Here is a 21,606-nt window from a genome sequence, read left to right on the forward strand (position 1 = left end):
GCCACATTCACACACTGTGTAAATTTTACCGGCTGATTGCATGTTGGCTTAGATAAAATACGAATTATTTTATCTAGGGTGTTAATTGCAGTATTTTCATCCATATTTATTTTTGAGGTTGAGACAGGTGAGTTTGATTTTGATGTTTAATTGTTTAACGCGGTGTTAATCACATAATCATGATAATGCATGATTTCGTGCTGTTTTGTTTACGTCTGGTTTTTGAAGAGCGTCCAAACACGTGTAGTCAGAAATGTGTGCTGGGCAGACTGAAGACTGAAGTCGATGAGTGTTGTAATTATAACAGCCCCCAGCTGAGCTCTGTGCAGTACATCTCATTTTAAAGAGACATTCCCGAGTTTGCTGCATTGTAAGATGTTTCTGACTAATAAAATATTTCTAGATTAAACTTACAAATTAAATTTATTGGCTTGTTTAGAATGTCAAATCATCAGTGTGTTTCTGGTCATCTTAATATTTCAGTTTATTTGTAAGAAGCCCTAACTGGATTTTGTCTTCAAATAATTTCATGTGTACGAAAAAGTAATATTTTACTTTAGGAAATAAAATGAAATTTAACCTAGTAAAAATATTAGAACGATCAAAATTAGGTTTAATATACAGCCACTAATAGGAGAAGCCATGTGTTTAGGGAAGTGACGTCACGTATCAGCATGCGCGCGCATCTGGTAGGCAGAAGTCTATCATAATGGCCATTAGTAACAAAGCGAACTAGCGTAGCGTGAATAGCAAAGAATGGCCAACACGTGCTTAAATTACCGCTTGTAGCACGGGAATGCTATTCTACATAGCTCCTGTATGGAGGAGATACATGTACTCTTTCCACCCATAAAATTTGACGATTGACCGAGTTCAAAACTATAGCAAACTTCCTTTTTTTTCTTTTTCTTTTCACCTGAATAAATATTTTTAGTCCATGTATTTTTAAAGCGTCTGGTCCATATTTCAAGTAAAGCATTACAAACGAGCGCGCGCACACACAAATAAAAATAATAAAATAAAACGAGTAGGCCTATATACATATATATGTACATATAGATACACATACACATACACACACACACACACACACACACACATATATATATATATATATATATATATATGAACATTTGTTACAAATGAACAACCAGTAGACAATATATAGACAGTAGTTATATATATATAACACATCAGACTTGTCTACTGGTTCATTTGTAAGGCTTTTCATCAACAATAAATTTAAGCAAGTATCTTATTAGAAAACTTTACAAAAACTTTAAAACTATTAATTTTATCAAGTCCGTTTTTATTCCTTAAACTTGCTGATATCGGATACATATTAACACATTGTATTAAAATGGAGGAACCTAAATTTAGTTTCCATACATGTTCCATGACCACACATACATTGCTCCCTCTAGCTACAGCGTCCCTTTTTAAATATTAGTACAGAACTTAGCCTTTTAAACCGGATACATCTCAAATTTACTTGGTCCCTCACCTTTGTGGTTCCATCTTCAGAACATTTTGTAGCATTATTTTTTATATATATATATATATATATATATATATATACATAAAAATTGCCATTAATATTTTAATTGCCTAATCCCATGCAGGCCAGGACATAGTTTAATACGCAGTCGATCTAGGATTGATTCCTGTTGGTGGTCCTATAGGGCTGTTTCTCATTCCAGCCAGTGCTCTACAACTGGTGTAACAAAGGCTACACTATTTATTATCCTGTCTGTGGGCTGATGCATATAAAAGGTCCCTTATTGTTAATCGGAAAGAGTAATCCATTGTGTGACAGCAGCAGGTTTCCTCCCTAATATTATCTGTGTGATCCCTAAACATGTCCGACTCTATATATCCGTAATTAAAATGACTTGAGTGCATTGTTAAATAAAAGATTCCTTCCTTTCAAATCTAAAACAGTGTCAGTTACCTTTGACAAGAGGCACAGTTTCAAAGGCTATCACTTTCAACCTGATTAATAAACCAGTTAAAACAACAAATTACTGTAAATGGTAACAATACAATGTTTTAATGTAAGACACACATTAACACAATGCAAATATCATTTGATCATTGGTTTATAATGATAATAGAAAAAGAAAATAATAAATATGTGTTGTCTATTGTTTCTCGATATAATTTTATTGATTTTGTAAAGTCTGTTTTTATTAGAAAATAGAGATCCTGGTAAAAAAAGATTAAATCCAAGTGTTATCAATGTCATCATCACATACTGAATAGCCCCAATAATATTGCATATGGTAGTTTGGAAAGTCAGTGAAAAAGGTTCTGGTATCCTTCGTATGCACAGAAACATGAGATACTGTAGAAAAGAATCGCTGAATCTAATACCAGTGTTCTCCTTAGCATCCCTTAATTCACCCTAAAACTTGAATGCCCTTAATTCATCGTGAAAGGTCCATTTTTCATCCTAGAGTTGCCGGTTCTCTTTTTGTCCACAAACAGGGATCACTGATACCTAGAAAAAAATAAGAAAATTGGTAAATTTCTATGATATATAAGTATGAAAGTTTTATATTGTGTATATTGAATATTATTGAAATATTCGAATACACATAAATGTATTTGTGAAGACATATTGACATCTGTCACTGATGACAATAATACTTATAAATACAATCAGCTCCCCTTTTCTTTCTTTATTTGCTGCAAACAAATTCAGATAACTTATATAATAAATGCATGTAACATAATTTATGTTTTTAATAAAATATGGTGGCTATCACCAACTTGTGGATCAATATCCAGTTTTATTATTAGTATTTATTTATTTTTAATCCCAAACAAATGATTTAATACATCTGATATCCCACCCTGAAATGTTTATACCTTTTATTTTATTATTAAAAAATCAACTTACACATTACAAATACACCTGTGGATCACTTCTTCAATAAAAAAAAAGTAAAACATTATAATTAACATATAATATAATTAATAAATGGAAATATTTCAGAACCATTTTCATATGAAACAATATATATATGCTTGATTGCACACACGCACGCACACACACACAGCTCCCTGTTATTTAATTAAAAATATAAATACTCCAGCCACCTACATATTTTATGGCATAATACAATATAAAATATATTCAGATTTTTGTTTTACCCACTATAATGGATCTGTCAATACAAACAAAAAGTTACATAAAACGTTGTTTGTCGATTGACTTGGTAGGCCTACTGTTCACAGAATATCTTTGTTTCCATGTCAGTTTGGTGGGGGCTTTTATTATTATTATTTTTTATTTTATTATCTTTTCAATTTTCATTTCAATAAATACTGACGTATATTAGTATTACGAATGAATAACATACAACAAACCTTGTATAAAATGACGATCTCCGTTGTGGGATGGGCAAAGTTGATTGTTGTCAGCTTTAACTGTTCAACGTTTCGCTTCCACTGTATTTGATGAAACTAATTTCATAATCCTTATTACAGTGACTTGTGCATCTAACAACAACGTATGAAATTACCATGACAAAATACCATTCATCAAAACTAGTCTACACTGATTTAATTGACGGAAAAACATTCGATTGTTCATTACTACTAATGCCAGTATTGTCAACTGGTTTCTTGCCTACCAGCGCTCACGCGGTACCACGTGATCAAAACGTGACGTCACCGTGGCTTCTCCTATATTTGATATCAGATATGTAATTACAATTGTTCAAAAGTTTCTGTTAGTCAATAACATCTTAAAAATTGCAGCAAACTCAGGAATGTCCCTTTAATTACATAGATACATCGAAGTCAAGATAGAAAACCCTCCTTCCCCTAGAAAATTTAATTTAGAAAAGAAGAAAGAGTTCATAGACGAAAATACTGTCGAAGCTCCACTTAGAGTTGTCAACCGAAAAATAATACAGAGAACATTTTGTTCAGTATCGCTTTGCGATTGGCTATGCAAGATTCAGAGATCGCTACACAATTTTAAAATATTAAACAGTAGTTGCACATTGTAGTTGCTAATAAATGTCGCTAATCAAGATTTTGAAAACAAAATGTTCCCTGTAATAATAATGAAAAAAAACAAAACCCAAACAAAACCATGAACAACAATAAAGCAAAATAGTTTTAATTTATTGGTAAAATATGACATCAATAAGGCCAAGTAAAAAAAAAAAAGTATGATTCCTGTTACATGCCAAATTTTTTGTATGGTAGGTAGGTAGGGAAAACTTTTTATTACAAAAAAATATATCACATTTTGGCATGGGTGACTGGAGGTATATGATGGTGTTCATCAGTTGTGTGAGAACATTTGATGTATTTAATACAGAAACGCTCGGCCAGCTAGCCAACAGTTACGTTCAAATCATCCACAGTGATATCGTCATCATTTACTTCTGCTGTACAGCTGGCTTGAAATCTGACAACAGAAGAGTGAATGCATGAAAATAATTCACCAGTGTACTCGCTGGGTGAAAATTAAAGGAGGGCGGCTGGTCGGTACCACACCCTTCAAAAAAACACAAATAAAAACAACAACCCAATAAACGAAGAGCAAAAAAAAAAAAAAAGTGGGGGGGGTGGGGGAAGTAGTTTGGTTATCATATTGTTGTGTGTTGGTAGACTTTGAGAAAAGACATACTCCTTATTTTGCCTACAAAAAAGTGCAATGGGGTTTATAAAAAAACTCGTCTTTTAATTGAACCGAAGATGATATCGGTCTGACATTCATGGGCAGTTCCGGTTTTGTTGGACCGATCAAAGTTTTAATATTATTATTTTTAATAAAGATTTCAAGATATACAAAAAACAATAAAGATGTTTGTAAATTGATCTCCTAATGTCAGATACATTTTTGTTATTTCCATCTTCATCGAATGAATCGATGAATTTAGTTTCGTTTTTGTAAAGGCGGTGTATATATTATTTGGCACTCAAGATAAATGATTTTAATGATAAACACTACCACTTCCGTTGTTTTTATAAGCGTTCATATCCCCTCAAAATGAAAAGTTTACAATATTTTATAAAGAACTGCTCAATAAACAGAATAACAGAAAGTGAAAATCATCAGTTTCAACCAATTATATCTGCAACTGAGGACAAAATAACAAACGATAGTTAGTGGAAACAAAAGACCGAATGACCGTTCTGATCACGTGTCAAATTTTGCGCCAAATAAGAGGGGTTTTTTCAATCGGAGATTGCCAAATCCGTAAAAAAAAAAAAATGTTTTCATTGCTTACATAAAATATAACTTTTATCAAACATACAAATGGATACAGATATTGAACAAAATAGAGGCTGTTAAAAATACTGTTAAATTACGTTACGGTAACTGTCGTAAATGTTTCGTCAATTGCTTTTTTGTACACAACGCGGTTTGTTTCCTTTGATGTCCAGTGTGCAGACTGATCGTTGTTTTTTGTGTGGAAAAAAGTGCATTTGGAAATAGCGGAGATAGGTGCTGGAAAATAAAGAGGGGCAAAAATCGAATAGCGGGGCGGGGTTCCCCGCTTAAATGGAGCAGCGAGAACACTGATCACCTATTTTGAATTCTACTTTGTAAATGGAACTGGAAGACACCATTGGCTTACATTGCAACAAGTTCTCGGATATTAATTTGGAAATACTCGGAACCAACGTGTTGTTAGATTCATTCGAAACTTGTGAATCGGCCGAATGGCTCTCAATATCGGAAGCTTTTCATTCGGAACTCCTCGGAAGCATGAAAATTATTTGTAAAATCGCACAATGTTCCGGGTCTTCTGGTAGTTTTACCAGATCTCGTGGCATCTTTTTGTAGTTGTTGTTTTTAGAGTCGACGAAAATTAGGATTGATTACTAGGCCTAATATCAAGGTCGATGCAATGTTTCACAGTGTTCACTTTGAATTTTTTGGACTTGCCATTCAGGCGGGTCATATCAGCACTTGCCCATGCAATTTTTTAGTAGCCCTAAATTTTTATTTTATTTTATTGAACATGGCAATGTTTCAGTGTGCACACTCATGTTGGTTCTAAAGTATATATCAATGTTTATGAACAGGTAATTGTTATGCAAATGACTGTTTCTTTATTTCTGTTTCTAACCTTCAAATGAGTACTACATTGGCTGTAATGTAGCAGGCTTTCCACGTGTGAACGTCAAGAACTGTTGCATCAGCCATAGATATTACTAAAGTCACAAATTTCGGTAGCTGAAACATTTAGTGGATTAGAATACAACCAGAACTTTTCAAAACAAAACACTGCAGTGTTTTATCAAGACATAGGTTTTTATGTTTGCTAGTTGTGCTTATTGATAAAAATGCTATTTTTTATTTATTTAAGGCAATTTACAAAATGGTATCCTCGGTAAACAGTGCTAACGGATTACATTTTTGGAACATGTATATATAATATATGTAACAGTTTTCATGTCTTATTAGTTGTCTTTTATATGAATGGTCTTAATGGTAAAATAGTTTGGTTAAGAAATATAAGATGCAGTCGTACTTTAACCTTTAGACTACTGGATTAATTTTTGACAAAAACCTTGTTGAGTGGGTACAAGTTTATAGTGTACCGGTACAGTATGTCAACTGGTAGTAGTCAGGTTAAATGAATACTGTAAATCATAAAATATTAGCGATTTGAAAATTTAGCGAAATCCAAATAAGTGACATGTTAGCAATATAGAAGTTTAGTGAGGTCGTCATATCAGAAACTGAAAAAACAAATAAGCTCAGGTTGTAGGATCAGCTGAAATCATGTTTTATTTGACAAACCTTAATGTTAAGCAGGACACAGACAACTTGAGTTTAGTAGAAAGTTGCAGTAATGTTCATGCTAACTAACCACATTGTTGTTTGCTATCCTTTTGGTTTAATCAATAGTATGTAACTATTGTTGTGTCTTCAGTTAATCACAGACAAAACAATCGCACAAAAGTTTTTTTGAACAGTGTGTTGTATGTCTCTTTAAATTTAGCGTCATGAAATTTAGCGTTTTGTATGGGCCTCACTAAATTTGCTAATATTTTATGCTTGCTAACATTTCTTGATTTACAGTATATAAACACACTGTAAGAAAGAGTTGCATGTTGAAACATATAAGGACAGGTCAGGGATCTCATGGACCTGAGGTCCCGGGTCCCTGACGCAGTGATAATGGATGAGACACCATATTGCATCTATGCATGTACTTGTGGTCGCAGCAGAACCCCCCCCCCCAAAAAAAACCTTCTAAATTAAATCAGTAATACTAAACAAATCCTTTCTTGCAAGTGATATATCCACCAAATAATTACATTGTTTGAGCATGTTATATTTCTTAAATTTTTACAGTTGCCATCGATACTTTTCAAAATGTTATCGATGGCAAGAAAAACGCCATACTTTCATACCTGATTTGCCACCATGCCCTTCCCATACACTCCCAAGTCGTATGTGTCCCTAATTGCAAAAGAGAATAATAATTTGATAAAGAACTGAGGTTTTGGCAAAATAATTTATGAAAGTTTTTTCTTCTTCTGATTTTAGTAACCAAACATATTTTTGTCTCGGTGCCCTAATTTCTGCTGTTAAATCAAAAGCAACACGTCATGTTCACCACCCAGTGTTTGAGATTAAATTTTTTGGGCAGTATCCCATTTGGATACTAACATTTCAAAATCTGGTATCCCACCTGAGAATTTAGTATTATATGGTATCCCGGTTGGATACTGGGTTCTTGAAGTGTGGAATCCAAAATTAAATTCTGGTATCCCCGGGACATCTAACATAAAATATCAGTTTTATCTCTAAATGGCAATTCTGTGCATGTGATGCAAAAATATAACTTTTTTGTTTTTATCAAATTTTGGTGTGGGACATGGCACAGTGGTAAAGCGCTCACTTGATGCGCTGTCGATTTGGGATCCATACCCATCGGTGGGACCATTGAGCTATTTCTAGTTCTAGCCAGTGTACCATGACTTGTATATCAAAACTGTGGTGTATACTATCCTGTCTGTGGGATGGTGCTTATAAAAGATCCCTTGCTACTAATGGAAAAATATAGCAGGTTTCCTCTCTAAGACTATATGTCAAAATTACCAAAGTTTTGACATCCAATAGCTGATGACTAATAAATCAATGTGCTCTAGTGGTGAACAACAAATGTTGAGGCATGGTATATTTGAGTAATATTGATTCATCATTGTTTTTGTGAGGTGATTTTCTCAATTGGAAGGGCAGTTTACCTGTGATAATATGTTCTGTTTATATTTTCTCAGTTTACCTATAATAATGTTCTGTTTATAATTTGTCAGTTTACCTGTGATAATATGTTCTGTTTATATTTTCTCAGTTTACCTATAATAATGTTCTGTTTATAATTTGTCAGTTTACCTGTGATAATATGTTCTGTTTATATTTTCTCAGTTTACCAATGATAATATGTTCTGTTTATATTTTTCCAGGTGCACCTGTTAACAGGCGGAATGGCTTCAAGCTGTCGACACTTGATGGTTGTCAGCTTAGTGTTGGCCTCCTTCCTCAGTCTTTCAGGTATATTTGTTTACTTGTATACTCAGTCTTTTATATACTTTGCATTACTCGTATACTAAGTCTTTTAGATACATTTGTTACTTGTATATTTGGGGTTCATATTCATATGTGACTTAGAACACCTAAAAAAATATTTTAATTAGCAAAAAGTTTAATTTTCCAGGCTTCGAAAGGCAAAATAGTTATAGAATTTTGTTTTGAGACACAAACAATGATAAATGGCTAAAAATTATTCCCCTTCCCCACTGATTGAAATAACACACAAAAAGAGGTATTTGTATTTTTTATGTATAAATATAATATTATGTTGTTTATTATTTTAAGAAATAATGAATTTTTAATCTTTAATAAGGATTGTTAAAGATCTTATAAAGGATCATGAAAAAAATATTTTAAAGGTCTTCAAAAATCATGAAATTTGGCCGCTAACAAAGTATATAAATCGTGATTATTATCCGATACACCAAATGTGTTCTCTTGATTGATTATAATACTATATAGAAAATGGGTTCTAGCATTATGATAATCAAATATGAAATAGATTATTATAAGTAAAATATTAGCTGCATTTATTCCTATAGTTTACATGGTGATATATATTTGAAATCTGCTGAGGTTTGGGCTTGTTTTCATGCATACATGTACATAAACAAAAGTGATATTGAATAGGTACATGTAGTGGTGTTCCACTGATCGATTATAATTGAAAATTGATCAGATTGGCTCTTACGATGTAATGATTGATTATAAAAATCATATAATCGATTGTGTGGGGAAAATGTTAACTGTATCTGTTCCTCCAGTTTGCATGATAAAATTATTGTAAATATACTATGGTTTGGGTTTGTTTTCATGTGTACATAAAGAAAAAATATATTAAATAGTTAATAAAGGTATAATTAGCCATTTGCAGGGTGCATACGACAATAGGTACATGGTCCTTATAATTCAAAGCAGCCTTACGGTCATGGAATTCTAATCGATCGGTTGGTGCCAACCGATTATAACTGATAATCGATGATGAAATCCCAACCGATTCCCATCACTAGGTACATGTGTGTTAAAAAGATAAAATTAGTGAAAAACCTGTATTTTATTATATTTTGTTTTCTAGATTATTTCCTCCTCTGCAACGAAGAAACTTAAAACATTTTTAATTATTTAATTTATTTATTTTGATTTCCTCAGTTGGTCTGGCTGTCATGTCAATTGATTTGGGAGCAGAGTTTATGAAAATTGCCATCGTTAAGGTAAGTACAGCACTGTCAGTGATTGTTAAGAGGCTGCCCTTGCTAATTGCTTCAGCATTCAGCAGTGCTGACGTAAAAGCTGACGTAAAATATTCACATCAGCAATTTTTGTGTGGACAACACTTTGAAGTTTCAATCAAAATCTGTGATATTGTTAAACAATCTATGATAAAACTTGTGGTACATGTTTATTAGTAGATTTTCATAGCTCAGTGACCAAAAAGGAAGTGTGATATTATTGTACAAAGATACGGCATTTAAATAAAAAGTAGTGTAAAGTGTATTTTAGTTAAAGCAAACTTGCAAATAATTTTTCAGTTCTATGTCGTATTTTTCAACAAACTGAAAAATTATTGCAATAACCAATGTGTTTTATAATATCATTTCAGCCTGGTGTACCCATGGAAATAGTCTTAAATACGTAAGTACTTGTGATCTGCATTTAACTTCATGTTTATACAGTATAGATGCTAGAGACAGTCTAGACACACACACACACACATCCCTCTATCCCACCCCAACGAACGCATACATTCCTGCACATGTCTAAAATGTATTAATATTTGGTGAAGTTGTAAGTGCCAGTAATATTCACCTATCTGATGATATAGACTGAAGATGTTAATTATTTGTAATTAAATTGATTAAACTGTTCTACATGATCATTGTGTTTACTTAAAGTTTATAATGTTTATAACTGGGCAGGATTTATCTCGGTCGGTTGAGTGCTTGCCTGAGGTGATGCATCACAGGATCGAACCATCTCGGTGGATCCATTCAATTGAATAGGTTTTTTCTCATTTCCAACTAGTGCACCACAACTGGTCAAAGTCCATACTATGTACTTTCATGTCTTTGAGAAAGTACATATAAAAGATCCCTTGCTACTAATGGAAAAATGTAGTGGGTTTCCTTTGACTGTGTGTCAAATTACCAAATGTTTGACATCCAATAGTCAGTGATTAATAAATCAATGAGCTGTAATGGTGTCGTTAAACAGTAACAAACTTTAACTTACATTTCAGGGGAATTGTATGTGTCTGTGTAAAAATAGTTATTATCAATGACTAAATGTATTAAAATGTATTTGATATTTTCAGAGAATCGTCACGAAAAACCAGAACAATTGTTGCCTTCCGAGATGGTGAAAGACAGTTCGCGAACGAAGCATACAACACAGTACGTCAGTATGCTTGATATAGCTAGGAAAATTTAGTGAACCATGGTCGTATTTTAAAAATAAAAATGTAGATTTTTGTAATATATAGAATGTTAGTAATATAAAATTAAAACAGTTTACTGTAAAATACAGTGAAACCTCTCAAAACTGGACACTCTGTAAACCAGAATTGTCTCAAAATTGGACATGTTTTATGGTCCCTTTTTAGATATCTGTACATAGAGAACCTCTAAAAACCGGACTTTTTACTTGGTCCCGAGGGTGTCTGGTTTAGACGAGTTTCACTGTAATTTGAATCATCCTTGAAATTTTAAAACATACAAGTAATGTATCTCAGAAATTAGGGTCAGCAGTTTTCAGAAGTTTGGAACTTGTCTTTGCCTATCTTGCATTATTATTTATCTCTGGTTTTAGGGCATCAGATTTCCTCGAAAAGCGTTCTCCTATCTGACACACGTAATTGGACGTGACTTTGACGATCCACAAGTCCAGTTGTACAAAGAACGGTTTCCTTACTACGATATCCTGAAAGATGAAACAAGAGGAACGGTGCTGTTCAAGATTGACGAGTATGTATTCTTTATTATGTTCACTTACAGCCGAGTGTCGTGGTCCTATGTGGAAGCAGCAGTCTCTCTAAGTGATGAAATAACCATATCTTAGACAGCAAATAGGCGGACTTTAGCCTTCTGACTACTGCAGGCGAGATATCTCGCCCGAAGTCACGTCAGTCGACATACTGTATACAGTACATTCCCCAATTCATATTTCCTGCAGTTTTGCACATGACACTCACCAGAAGTGATTTATTAACAGGAAATGGAAGACAAGTCAACTTCCTGTTTCTTTAGATTTTGTTTTTTTAATGGGATTATACCTTAGAATTTTGAATGAATGAATGAATGTTTAACGACACCCCAGCACAAAAATACACATCTGCTATTGGATGTCACAAATGGTAAGTATATAAAAATATTATTTATATATATTTATGTAAAACCACAGTGTAAGGAGCTGTGGGTGAAAAGTATAATACAATACATAAAAATCAAGGTACGTATATTTTAAAACTTTAGAATTTTGAGTTGAAAAAGTGGGTTTCGGGAAGTATTTTCACTTGACAACAATGGCGGCACATCGCAGTAATTTTCAGGTATTGATAGCTGATTGGTTTGAGATCACAAGGGGATTAAAATCTAGTAATACATCAGCTACTAATGGATATATAAAAATCTGGTTTTACTAATAAACCTCTTGCTCATTTATTGCATGATGTGGGCAAGATTTAGTTTGAGTCGTGGGATCGAACCCTCAACTGTAGAGTCGTCTTCTTTTCCCATCCTAACCGGTGCCACACTACTGGTATATCAAAGGCCGTTGTATGTGCTGTCCTGTCTGTGGAAACGTTGATATATAAAAGATCCATTGCTACTGATGGCAACATTTAGTGGGTTTTTTCTGATGATTGTATTAAAGTTATCTAATGTTTGACATTCAGTAGCCAGTGATTAAGTTGTGTTGTAACATTTCTGTTTCTGACCCTATTTCAGAGAGACGTTCTACAGTCCTGAGGAACTACTGGCAATGATTCTCGACTCCGCAAAAGAATATGCCGAAGCTTTTGCTGGTATATTTTTATTTATTTAAAAAAAAAATTCTTTCTTGTATTTTTTTTCATTTGGAACAGCTCATCACATTCTTGATGTACTTCTGATTACGGAAATGTCCGATATGGCTTTCTTTGGTGGTTTTTTTTTTGCAACAAATGGTTAATCAGCACACATAGTTTGTATTTATTTTGATTGTATTTAATGGAAAATTAAAATCTCTTTAAAAAGACATGGAACATTAATACATTTTGTCATATAAAGTCACAGAATTTCTTTAAAATTCTTCAAAAGCCTCATGCATGTACCTCTTACATTCTTTAAGGAAAAGGGTGGGATGTATCCCAGTGGTAAAATGCTTGCTTGATGCATGTTTGGTTTTGGATCGATCCCCATCATATGGGCCCATTGGGCTATTTCTCGTTCCATCCAGTGCACCACGACTGGTATATCAAAGGCCGCGGTATGTGCTATCCTGTTTATGGGATGAAGCATATAAAAGATCCGTTGCTGCTCTTAAGACTATATATGTCAACATTACCAAATGTTTGACGCCCAGTAGCTGATAATTAATAAATCAATGTGCTCTAGTGGTGTCTTTAAACAAAACAAACTTTAATTTACTTTACTTTAATTTGTTGTGCACATGAAATCATGACACACGTGTGTCATACTGGTTGTATTTCCCTGTATATCTTGAACTATATGGATAATAAAGTGCTTTAGCAGTACTCTCAGAATCTGTTATTTTACTCCCACAGAACAGCCAATCACTGACGTTGTTATAACCGTGCCCCCGTACTACAACCAGGTTGAGAGGAAGGCCGTGCTACACGCCGCCCAGATGGTCAAACTGAACGTTTTGCAGCTGATGAGCAACAACGCAGCAGGTGTGTTTTTGTGTGCTTTTATTGGCACAGAAATACCCATGTGATAGTTAGAGAATACCTAACAAGCTGCGAGGCTATACCGTTTATCTTGCACAATTGATGTTGTCCTTCCCAAGCCTCTGACAACATTAGTTCATGAGTGCAAGATAAACGGTATTGCCGAGTAGCGAGTTTGGTATTCTATTTATTACCCATTTTCAATATTTAATCATTTTATGGAAGATTTTTAAACCATAGTGTTATTGAAAACAAGTTTGCAAGTTGAGAACAAGAAACAGCATTGTGTTATAGCTGTGATGTACGTATCGTTAGTTGTCCTTCAAACCTCATCCGTCACATCGAAGTGAACAAGATTGAGGGGGGTGATTAATTGGACCCCTGACTTAGATTATGGAAAGCCTTTTAAGATATTACCATACTGATACCATACAAATTTACAAGCTAAAAGGAACTAAAAATTACTCTTCTAGAGAACTAGTCCTAGAGAAGTGATGGGGTGTGACTACCCTGAGACTAATTCATGGACAGCCATTTTAAAAACTGAATACATTTCCCTTTTTAGAATACCAATGTCTATATTTACTAGGTTTTTTTTATTATCTCAATTTCTTTTTTATAGCAATATATATATATATATATATACAACCGTGTCCGGTGTATCGGTGCGTCTGGTGATTCGGCGCACTTGGTATTTTGCTTGAGTATGCTTAGGAAGTTGTCATGTTGTCGGAGTTTTTAACGAACTAAAGTTCAATTTCCTTTTCAGTGGTTAATCAAGTATCAACATATTTATTGTTACGGGTGCAATTTTTTTTATTTTTTAGAATTATCAATAATTATATAATAATTTAAAAATAAATCATTCACCTGTTTTCGTGTTTATAAACGCGAAGTAGGTCATCCTTATTGATATTAAGAATGTTAAAACCAGTCTAAAACCACCTTTCCCGCATTTTAAAAATTATAGTAAACAGTATAAATGGAATTATTTTTGTTCGGTTATTTTTTTATTTAAACCGAAAAAGAAAACACAGGCAAATACAAACAAAACGAAAATTTTACACCTTAATTGACAGTCATTCCAGTTCACAACTGTCACATTGTTATAAAAAATAGAAGCGAAATAAGATCCATGTGTGTGCACAATCTACCCGAGAAAAATAAAATTCATGTAGGCATCTTAGCCATGCATGACAATGAACATGTATGCACCTGCAGTACTGTGCCACTCAAGAAAACGATTCCGAAACTGATCATGAGATGGGTCATATGTGATCGTTCATTTTCATAGTAATATTTTTAACACGACAAAAGAAAAAAGTACTAAAATAATTCTGGGACAATAGTGTAGCGTTTATGGGCTAAAAGTGAGGTCATGGGCGGTTTATAAATAGCGGGGTCAACGATCTACATCTACTGTGCCGAATCACCGGACATGCAAATCGTTTTGGATACAAGGGGGTGCCTATATTTATGCACCATTTTAAAATGTTTATTTACTACAGACATAAAAGAGTTTGTAGTGTATTTCAGATTATGCACTTCTTCATTGGTGAGAGACCCATTTTATTAAATATTTTACAATCTTCACATAGACAATAGTCCTTGAAAGCATAGGTGCGCCGATACACCGGACAGCACTGTATATACACGTGCACGTGCACAGTGAAACTTCAGGGCTAGAAATGAAGAAAAAAATCTACATGCACCAGGTGGATGCTAAAAAAAAAGTTGCATGAACCAAAAATAAGCCAACTTCGTTTTTTGTTTTTATACGATGCTATTCGGAATTATTCGGCAATACCTATATTTATTTATTAACAGTACTGGAACGTTATACAACTGTGTTTATTACTGATTCTTGATCAAATTTGAAAATTTCACCCAAAGTAAACGCCTTACAGAAATCTATAATAGGCCTATTACAAAAACGTACGAATATTTGTGTTTTGTATTAAGCAAGTTATCAACTTTTTTAACTCGATAAGATCTGTTGGTATAATATAAATTAGCCTAAGGAATTCGACGAGAAGTTGCGATTGAAATAATCACTGGCTGACTTCGAGTCAACTACGCGAATAACGCACCTGCATGTTCACAATCATCTGATCAAGTGCCCATATCTGAGGTCGAAAATGTTCAAGGCAGTTACGGTGCTTTGTATTGATCACAGATCTGGCGGAATTCAATTTGTCAATGGCGACAAGAACTGTGTTATGTGCGTGGATACCCCAAAGTCAGTCTCGACCACCTTCCCTAATACCGTTCATGGATATAACCGAGATATTGCTGGCAATTTTCGCAAATATATTTCACGGAAATGACTGAAAGGGCGCCATTGTTGTAAGTAGGATTATGGGATACAAAATGGATGTGCCCATAACATAAAAGTTATCGTTTTCATGTGGCGAACAGATTACGAAATGCATACGCAAAATTCAACAACTTGAGTCTGAATCTGGTAGACAACAGGATACTAGTATACGTAATACACAGTACTTGAAAAATATTAGCATGCACCGCGTGCACCCAGTTTTAAAAGTTACATGCACACGCAAAAATCAGCATGCACCGGTGCATGTACTAACCCTGCATTTCGAGCCCTGAACTTGTCTAACAAAATCAGTCCGATTTTTTAAATTGAAAGGTTCTAGGTTTATCAGGTTTTTAATACATGGTTTAAGTAAGAGAAAATTTGGGACCATGGAATTTACATGATTTTCGGTATGTTCAGGGTCCGGTTTAGACAGGTTTCAACGTATATGTATATATGAAATTATTGGGAGGTAAAATCCAATTTTAGAACTAGAAATATGTAGAGAGTCCTTTTTAGTACTTTGGTATACATTTCACATTATAGATTTCACATCATATCTGGTGATGGGTCTTTATACTGAATATTTGATTTACTAATCATCAATTTTATTTTCCTTCCAGTTGCACTCAACTTTGGTGTGTTCCGACGAAAGAACTTCAATTCTACAATGCAGTATTACATGTTCTACGACATGGGAGCCACTAGCACTGTAGCCACTGTTGTTGGTGAGGAGATTTAAATGCTAAGTACATTAAAAGAAAATTATATAGTATATTTTTCTTTTATCCTACTGCCCCCTTTTTTATTCTTTGAATTCCATCTTATTTTTATTTTGCAATATGGCAGCACCTCATATCTTTAATTTTTTTACTGTCCACATCCATATACCAGTCCATGTTTTGCCAATCTGTGATACATGCTTGTCTCTTGTGGTTATCTGTGGTACACACCTGCAGTTTCCCATCAACTTTACTGTAGACCAGTGGTAAAGCGCTCACTTGATGCGCGGTCTGTTTGGGATCGATCCCCATTGGTGGGCCCAATGGGCTATTTCTTGTTCCAGGCAGTGCACCATGACTGGTATATCAAAGGCCGTGGTATGTGCTATCCTGTCTATGGGATGGTGCATTTAAAAAATCCCTTGCTACTGGAAAAATGTAGCGGGTTTCCTCTCTGAGACTATGTCAAAATTACCAAATGTTTGACATCCAATAGCCCATGATTAATAAATCAGTGTGCTCTAGTGGTGGTGTTATACAAAACAAACGTAAACATTTCAGGGCTCACTCTGGAAATTTTTTACTTTAGTAGCTAATTTTCAGAAATGTATATTTCCTTGAAATTTATTAAAATTTGGTTGATTTAAGGAATGTTTTATTAGTCAAAAGTTTAAAAGTTTGTTTTGTTTAGCGACACCACTAGAGCACATTAATTGATTAATTATCAGCTATTGGATGTCAAATATGGTAATTTTTGATAGGCATACAGAAGAAACCCACTACATTTTTTCATTAGTAGCGGGGGATCTTTTATATGCACCATCTCATAGTACATACCATGGCCTTTGATATGCCAGTCGTGGTGCACTGTCTGGAATGAGAACTATCCCAATGGGCCCATCGATGGGGATCGATCCCAAACCGACCACACATTAAGTGAGCACTTTACCACTGGGCTACGTCCCACCCCTCCTTTTCTTTTTAGGTCAAATTTTGTCGCCATTTTTATAAAAAATGAGCAGTTTGCTAATTTGGCAATGTTCAGGGTGAGCCCTGCTTTTACAGGTTTGTAGATATATTATTAAATAAAACAAAGTTTTAGTTAAAAAAGATAAAAATTAGTTGAATGCTATTAATATCCCCAGCTTGAAAACTAATCTTACTTATCACTGTATGTTTGTGTTTGTTACAGGTTACCAAGTTGTGAAAGTCAAAGAGGGAACCAGAGTAGACACACACCCACAGCTTTCAATCAAAGGAGTTGGGTAAGAACATTGTATTTATTTCATGGACATCAATATACTGTATATTGCTGTGTATTAGCCGACTTTTGAAGTCTAGAAACACTTTCCAAAAGAAGAGAGTTAACTTATACACGGAGGCAACAAATTGGAGCATAAAATTCTGATCAAAAATACTCCCGACCGTGACTTATAAATTTTGACCAGACCCTTAGCCTTTCACTGATTATTTAACAATAATTTGTGCACAGTATAAATAAAACACCCCATCATGCAATATTCTGCAGTTTTTTGTTCTTGAATGAATTATAAGTTTGATGAATAATAATAAAAAATTACTTGTTTTATTGTCATTTCAATGGTAAAAATGTATTCTTTCCAACTGTCCGCCATCTTTGTTTGACCTGTGCTGGGACCAGTCTTTCATATAGCAAATTTAAGATACAAAACGGTGTTTTTTCTTCAAACAAGTATTATATTTCTAATATTATTGTTTTGTTGGGAGGTGCATTAAACTGTAAAGTAATGCCATAAATAAAGCTCATTATTAACATTACCGATTGAAAAAACAAAACATAAATTTCAGGACAATAAATACTCCCACTATTGTCACATGACCATACCATATACAGTGAACAGCTGCAGTCACGGACCGCATGATCTTTTTGTTTGTGTGTGTGTGGTAGGGGATTAAACATGCCTCAATGATTTTACTTTTTGCTGTCCAGTGAATAAATTAATTACTTGTGTGCAGTGATATGTTGTTACAGCTTGAATTATTTATTTTTCTGTTATGCTTTATCAGTTCTAAATTATTTTTCACGGCATGGTAGATGTTAGCATTGCCGCATTGATTGCGATCGCGATTACCGTGTTTGTAATAATTAAAGGGAAAGCAAATATAATGAACAAGAAAAGCACAAGTCTATTTGTTGACAGTATTATTGAAATCGATACAACATACAGCTGAACAAAAGATGACTTTGGCTTATACACAAGGCCGATGATTTTGTACTAGATGTTTAGGGTCAAACTAAGAGGTCGGCTAATACACGGCAATATACGGTACTGTAGATCCTGAAATTAATGCGAAAAATGCAAGTTCGTGTTATTCGCATGAATAATATGACGCATTTATTTTCTGTGTTTTGTCCAGCAATAGTCCAGCAAGCTGTGTGTCACACGCTATTAAAACAAAAATTCTAATAGATTTAGAAAACACCTGGAACACAATTCATCGTAGGCAAGACAGACTATAGTCCAGTAGTCCAGCATAGGCCAACACGATTTATCGCGCGCTTATTCTAAGGTAGACCGTTTCTTTGTTTTTACTGTTCAAGTTCGCTGCAACTTTCTCGGCATATGTTAGGAAGGTATAGTTGTAATGGTACATGTATGCTAATGTTTAGCCAGATTTAGGTAATTATACACGTTAGGTACATGATTGCTGCAAAAATATGCTTTGAGTTGATCTCATGAAAAAAACACTTGAAATGTTTCTTTCCAACCAGTGCACCACAACTGGTCAAAGGCCGTGGTATATGCTTTCCTGTCTGTGAGAAAGTGCATATAAAAGATCCCTTGCTGCATTAGAAAAATGTAGCGGACTTCCTCTGATGACTATATGTCAGAATTACTAATTTTGTTTTACATCCAATAGCCGATGATTAATACATCAATGTGCTCTAGTGGTGTTGTTAACTTTAACTTTCTTTTTTGTGACTATTTGGTTCATTCATACATGTGCAATTGAACATTTTGTTCATTTATTCATTCGTGGATAATCCTTTACTATTTGTAACTGCAAGGTTGTCCATATTGTTTTAGGAATTCTTGATTTTGTTTTTTTGCACCACCCGAAATCTCTTCTCTGTTTTTGTTCTTGGATAAATAGCTCACATGAACCTTTTACTATTAAAGATAAAAAAATATTTAAAGAAACTGTTTTGGTGTTTACAGATTTGATCGGACGTTTGGAGGTCTTGGTATCTCAATGCGTCTTCGCGACCACCTAGCGAAGGCATTCAACGCACAGAAGAAGACCAAGACGGATGTTTTCACCAACGAGCGCGCGATGGCCAAACTGCTGAAGGAGAGCGACAGGGTGAAGAAAGTGCTGAGTGCGAACAATGACCATTACGCTCAGGTAATCTCGTTAAAATAACCAGGTGTAGCTTCGTCAGTTTGTGGTACCTATATGGGATTCAATGAAATATAAGAAAGTGCTGAGTGCGAACAATGATCATTATACTCAGGTACTCTCGTTAAAATAACCAGGTGTAGCTTCATGAGTTTGTGGTAGCTGTCATAGGATTGATCTTAGGAATATATTCATTGAAATATAAGAAAGTGAAGAAAGTGCTGAGTGCGAACAATGATCATTATACTCATGGACTCTCGTTAAAATAACCAGGTGTAGCTTCATGAGTTTGTGGTAGCTGTCATAGGATTGATCTTAGGAATATATTCATTGAAATATAAGAAAGTGAAGAAAGTGCTGAGTGCGAACAATGATCATTATACTCATGGACTCTCGTTAAAACAACCAGGTGTAGGTTAGTCAGTTAGGTTAGTCAGTTTGTGGTGACTGTCGTGGTGTTGATCTGAGGAATATATTCATTGAAATATAAGAAAGTGCTGAGTGCGAACAATGATCGTTACACTCAAAATAACCAGGTGTAGCTTCATGGTAATCTCATTGAAAAAAGACAGGGCCTGTGCTTATCTGAAAAGTCCATTGACTCAAAAGTGCTGAGTGCGAATGATGTCACACTCAGGTAATCTCATTACACAGGGCCTGTGCTATGGCCAGACTGCCATGATGTCTTACCATACACTGTTACTGTTACAGACTAGTCTCGAGTCTAGACTCTACAAGTTTTATAAGCACCAGGCCCCGTGTAGGTTCGTCATGGGGTCGATCTGAGGAATATATTCATTGAAATATAAGAAAGTGCTGAGTGCAAACAATGATCATTTTGCTCAGGTAATCTCGTTAAAATAACAAGGTGTAGCTTTGTGAGTCTGTGGTAGCTGTCATAGGATCGATTTTGGGAATAATTTCTTAAAATCTTATTTAGCTAAAAAATAATAATTTACATTTTATTTTTGAAAGTCCCTTGTTCAATTTTGTGTACAATTCATGGCATGCCCATTTATTTGTAATAATGAGGAGTTACTTTTTAGGTTGAAGGAGTTAGTTCTCCGTGAAATGTTTTAAATTTGATTTTTTTTTTTCAGGTTGAAGGATTACTAGATGAGAAGGATTTCCGACACAAAGTGACGAGAGAGGAACTTGAAGAACTGTGCAGTGATCTGCTCACTAAAGTGACCAAGCCCATGGAAGAAGCTCTCAAAATCTCAGAAATAACAATGGTACGTCTGTGATGGTCCTCTACCGATACTCTAAGTATAGGGGACTATAGGTTTCGTCTCCGTCTGTCCCCCTCTATTTGTCTGTTCATTCGTCAGTCCGTCTGTCTGTCCCACATATAGTTTTTCGGACATTTTGTTTTTCAGATGTAATGTTGAAGCTCAAGTTTTACTTTCATGACAGTTTAACCAGTTGTGACCCTTGGACTTGGGAGATATGGAAATTTGTTTTCCGCAATATGTTTGTGCTCAAATCGATAAATTCAAGTTGTAAAAGGGGCGGGACGTAGCTCAGTGGTACAGCACTCGCCTGATGTGCGATCAGTCTAAGATCGATCACTGTCGGTGGGCCCATTGGGCTATTTCTTGTTCCAGCCAGTGCTCTACAACTGGTATAACAAAGGCCGTGGTATGTACTATCCAGTCTGTGGGATGGTGCATATAAAAGATCCCTTGCTGCTAATTGGAAAGAGTAGCCTATGAAGTGGTGACAG

General features: G+C 34.6%; 1 protein-coding gene across 3 annotated transcripts in view; it reads left to right on the top strand.

Annotated features, from left to right (window-relative positions):
* Positions 1-21,606, top strand: part of LOC121386650 (hypoxia up-regulated protein 1-like) — a 49,451-nt gene continuing 27,845 nt past the window's right edge. For all 3 annotated transcript variants that reach the window (XM_041517627.1, XM_041517629.1, XM_041517628.1), the window contains exons 1-12: positions 1-127; positions 8,449-8,536; positions 9,725-9,786; positions 10,176-10,207; positions 10,887-10,965; positions 11,381-11,535; positions 12,517-12,593; positions 13,335-13,463; positions 16,401-16,505; positions 17,692-17,764; positions 19,700-19,886; positions 20,981-21,115. In XM_041517627.1, coding sequence (XP_041373561.1) covers positions 8,470-8,536; positions 9,725-9,786; positions 10,176-10,207; positions 10,887-10,965; positions 11,381-11,535; positions 12,517-12,593; positions 13,335-13,463; positions 16,401-16,505; positions 17,692-17,764; positions 19,700-19,886; positions 20,981-21,115 — 1,101 coding nt within the window. In that variant the 5' untranslated portion in view covers positions 1-127; positions 8,449-8,469. The remainder of the gene's footprint in view (positions 128-8,448; positions 8,537-9,724; positions 9,787-10,175; positions 10,208-10,886; positions 10,966-11,380; positions 11,536-12,516; positions 12,594-13,334; positions 13,464-16,400; positions 16,506-17,691; positions 17,765-19,699; positions 19,887-20,980; positions 21,116-21,606) is intronic.

Source organism: Gigantopelta aegis, chromosome 12 (genome assembly GCF_016097555.1).
Source record: "Gigantopelta aegis isolate Gae_Host chromosome 12, Gae_host_genome, whole genome shotgun sequence".
In the NCBI taxonomy this organism is placed as follows: Eukaryota; Metazoa; Mollusca; class Gastropoda; order Neomphalida; family Peltospiridae; genus Gigantopelta; species Gigantopelta aegis.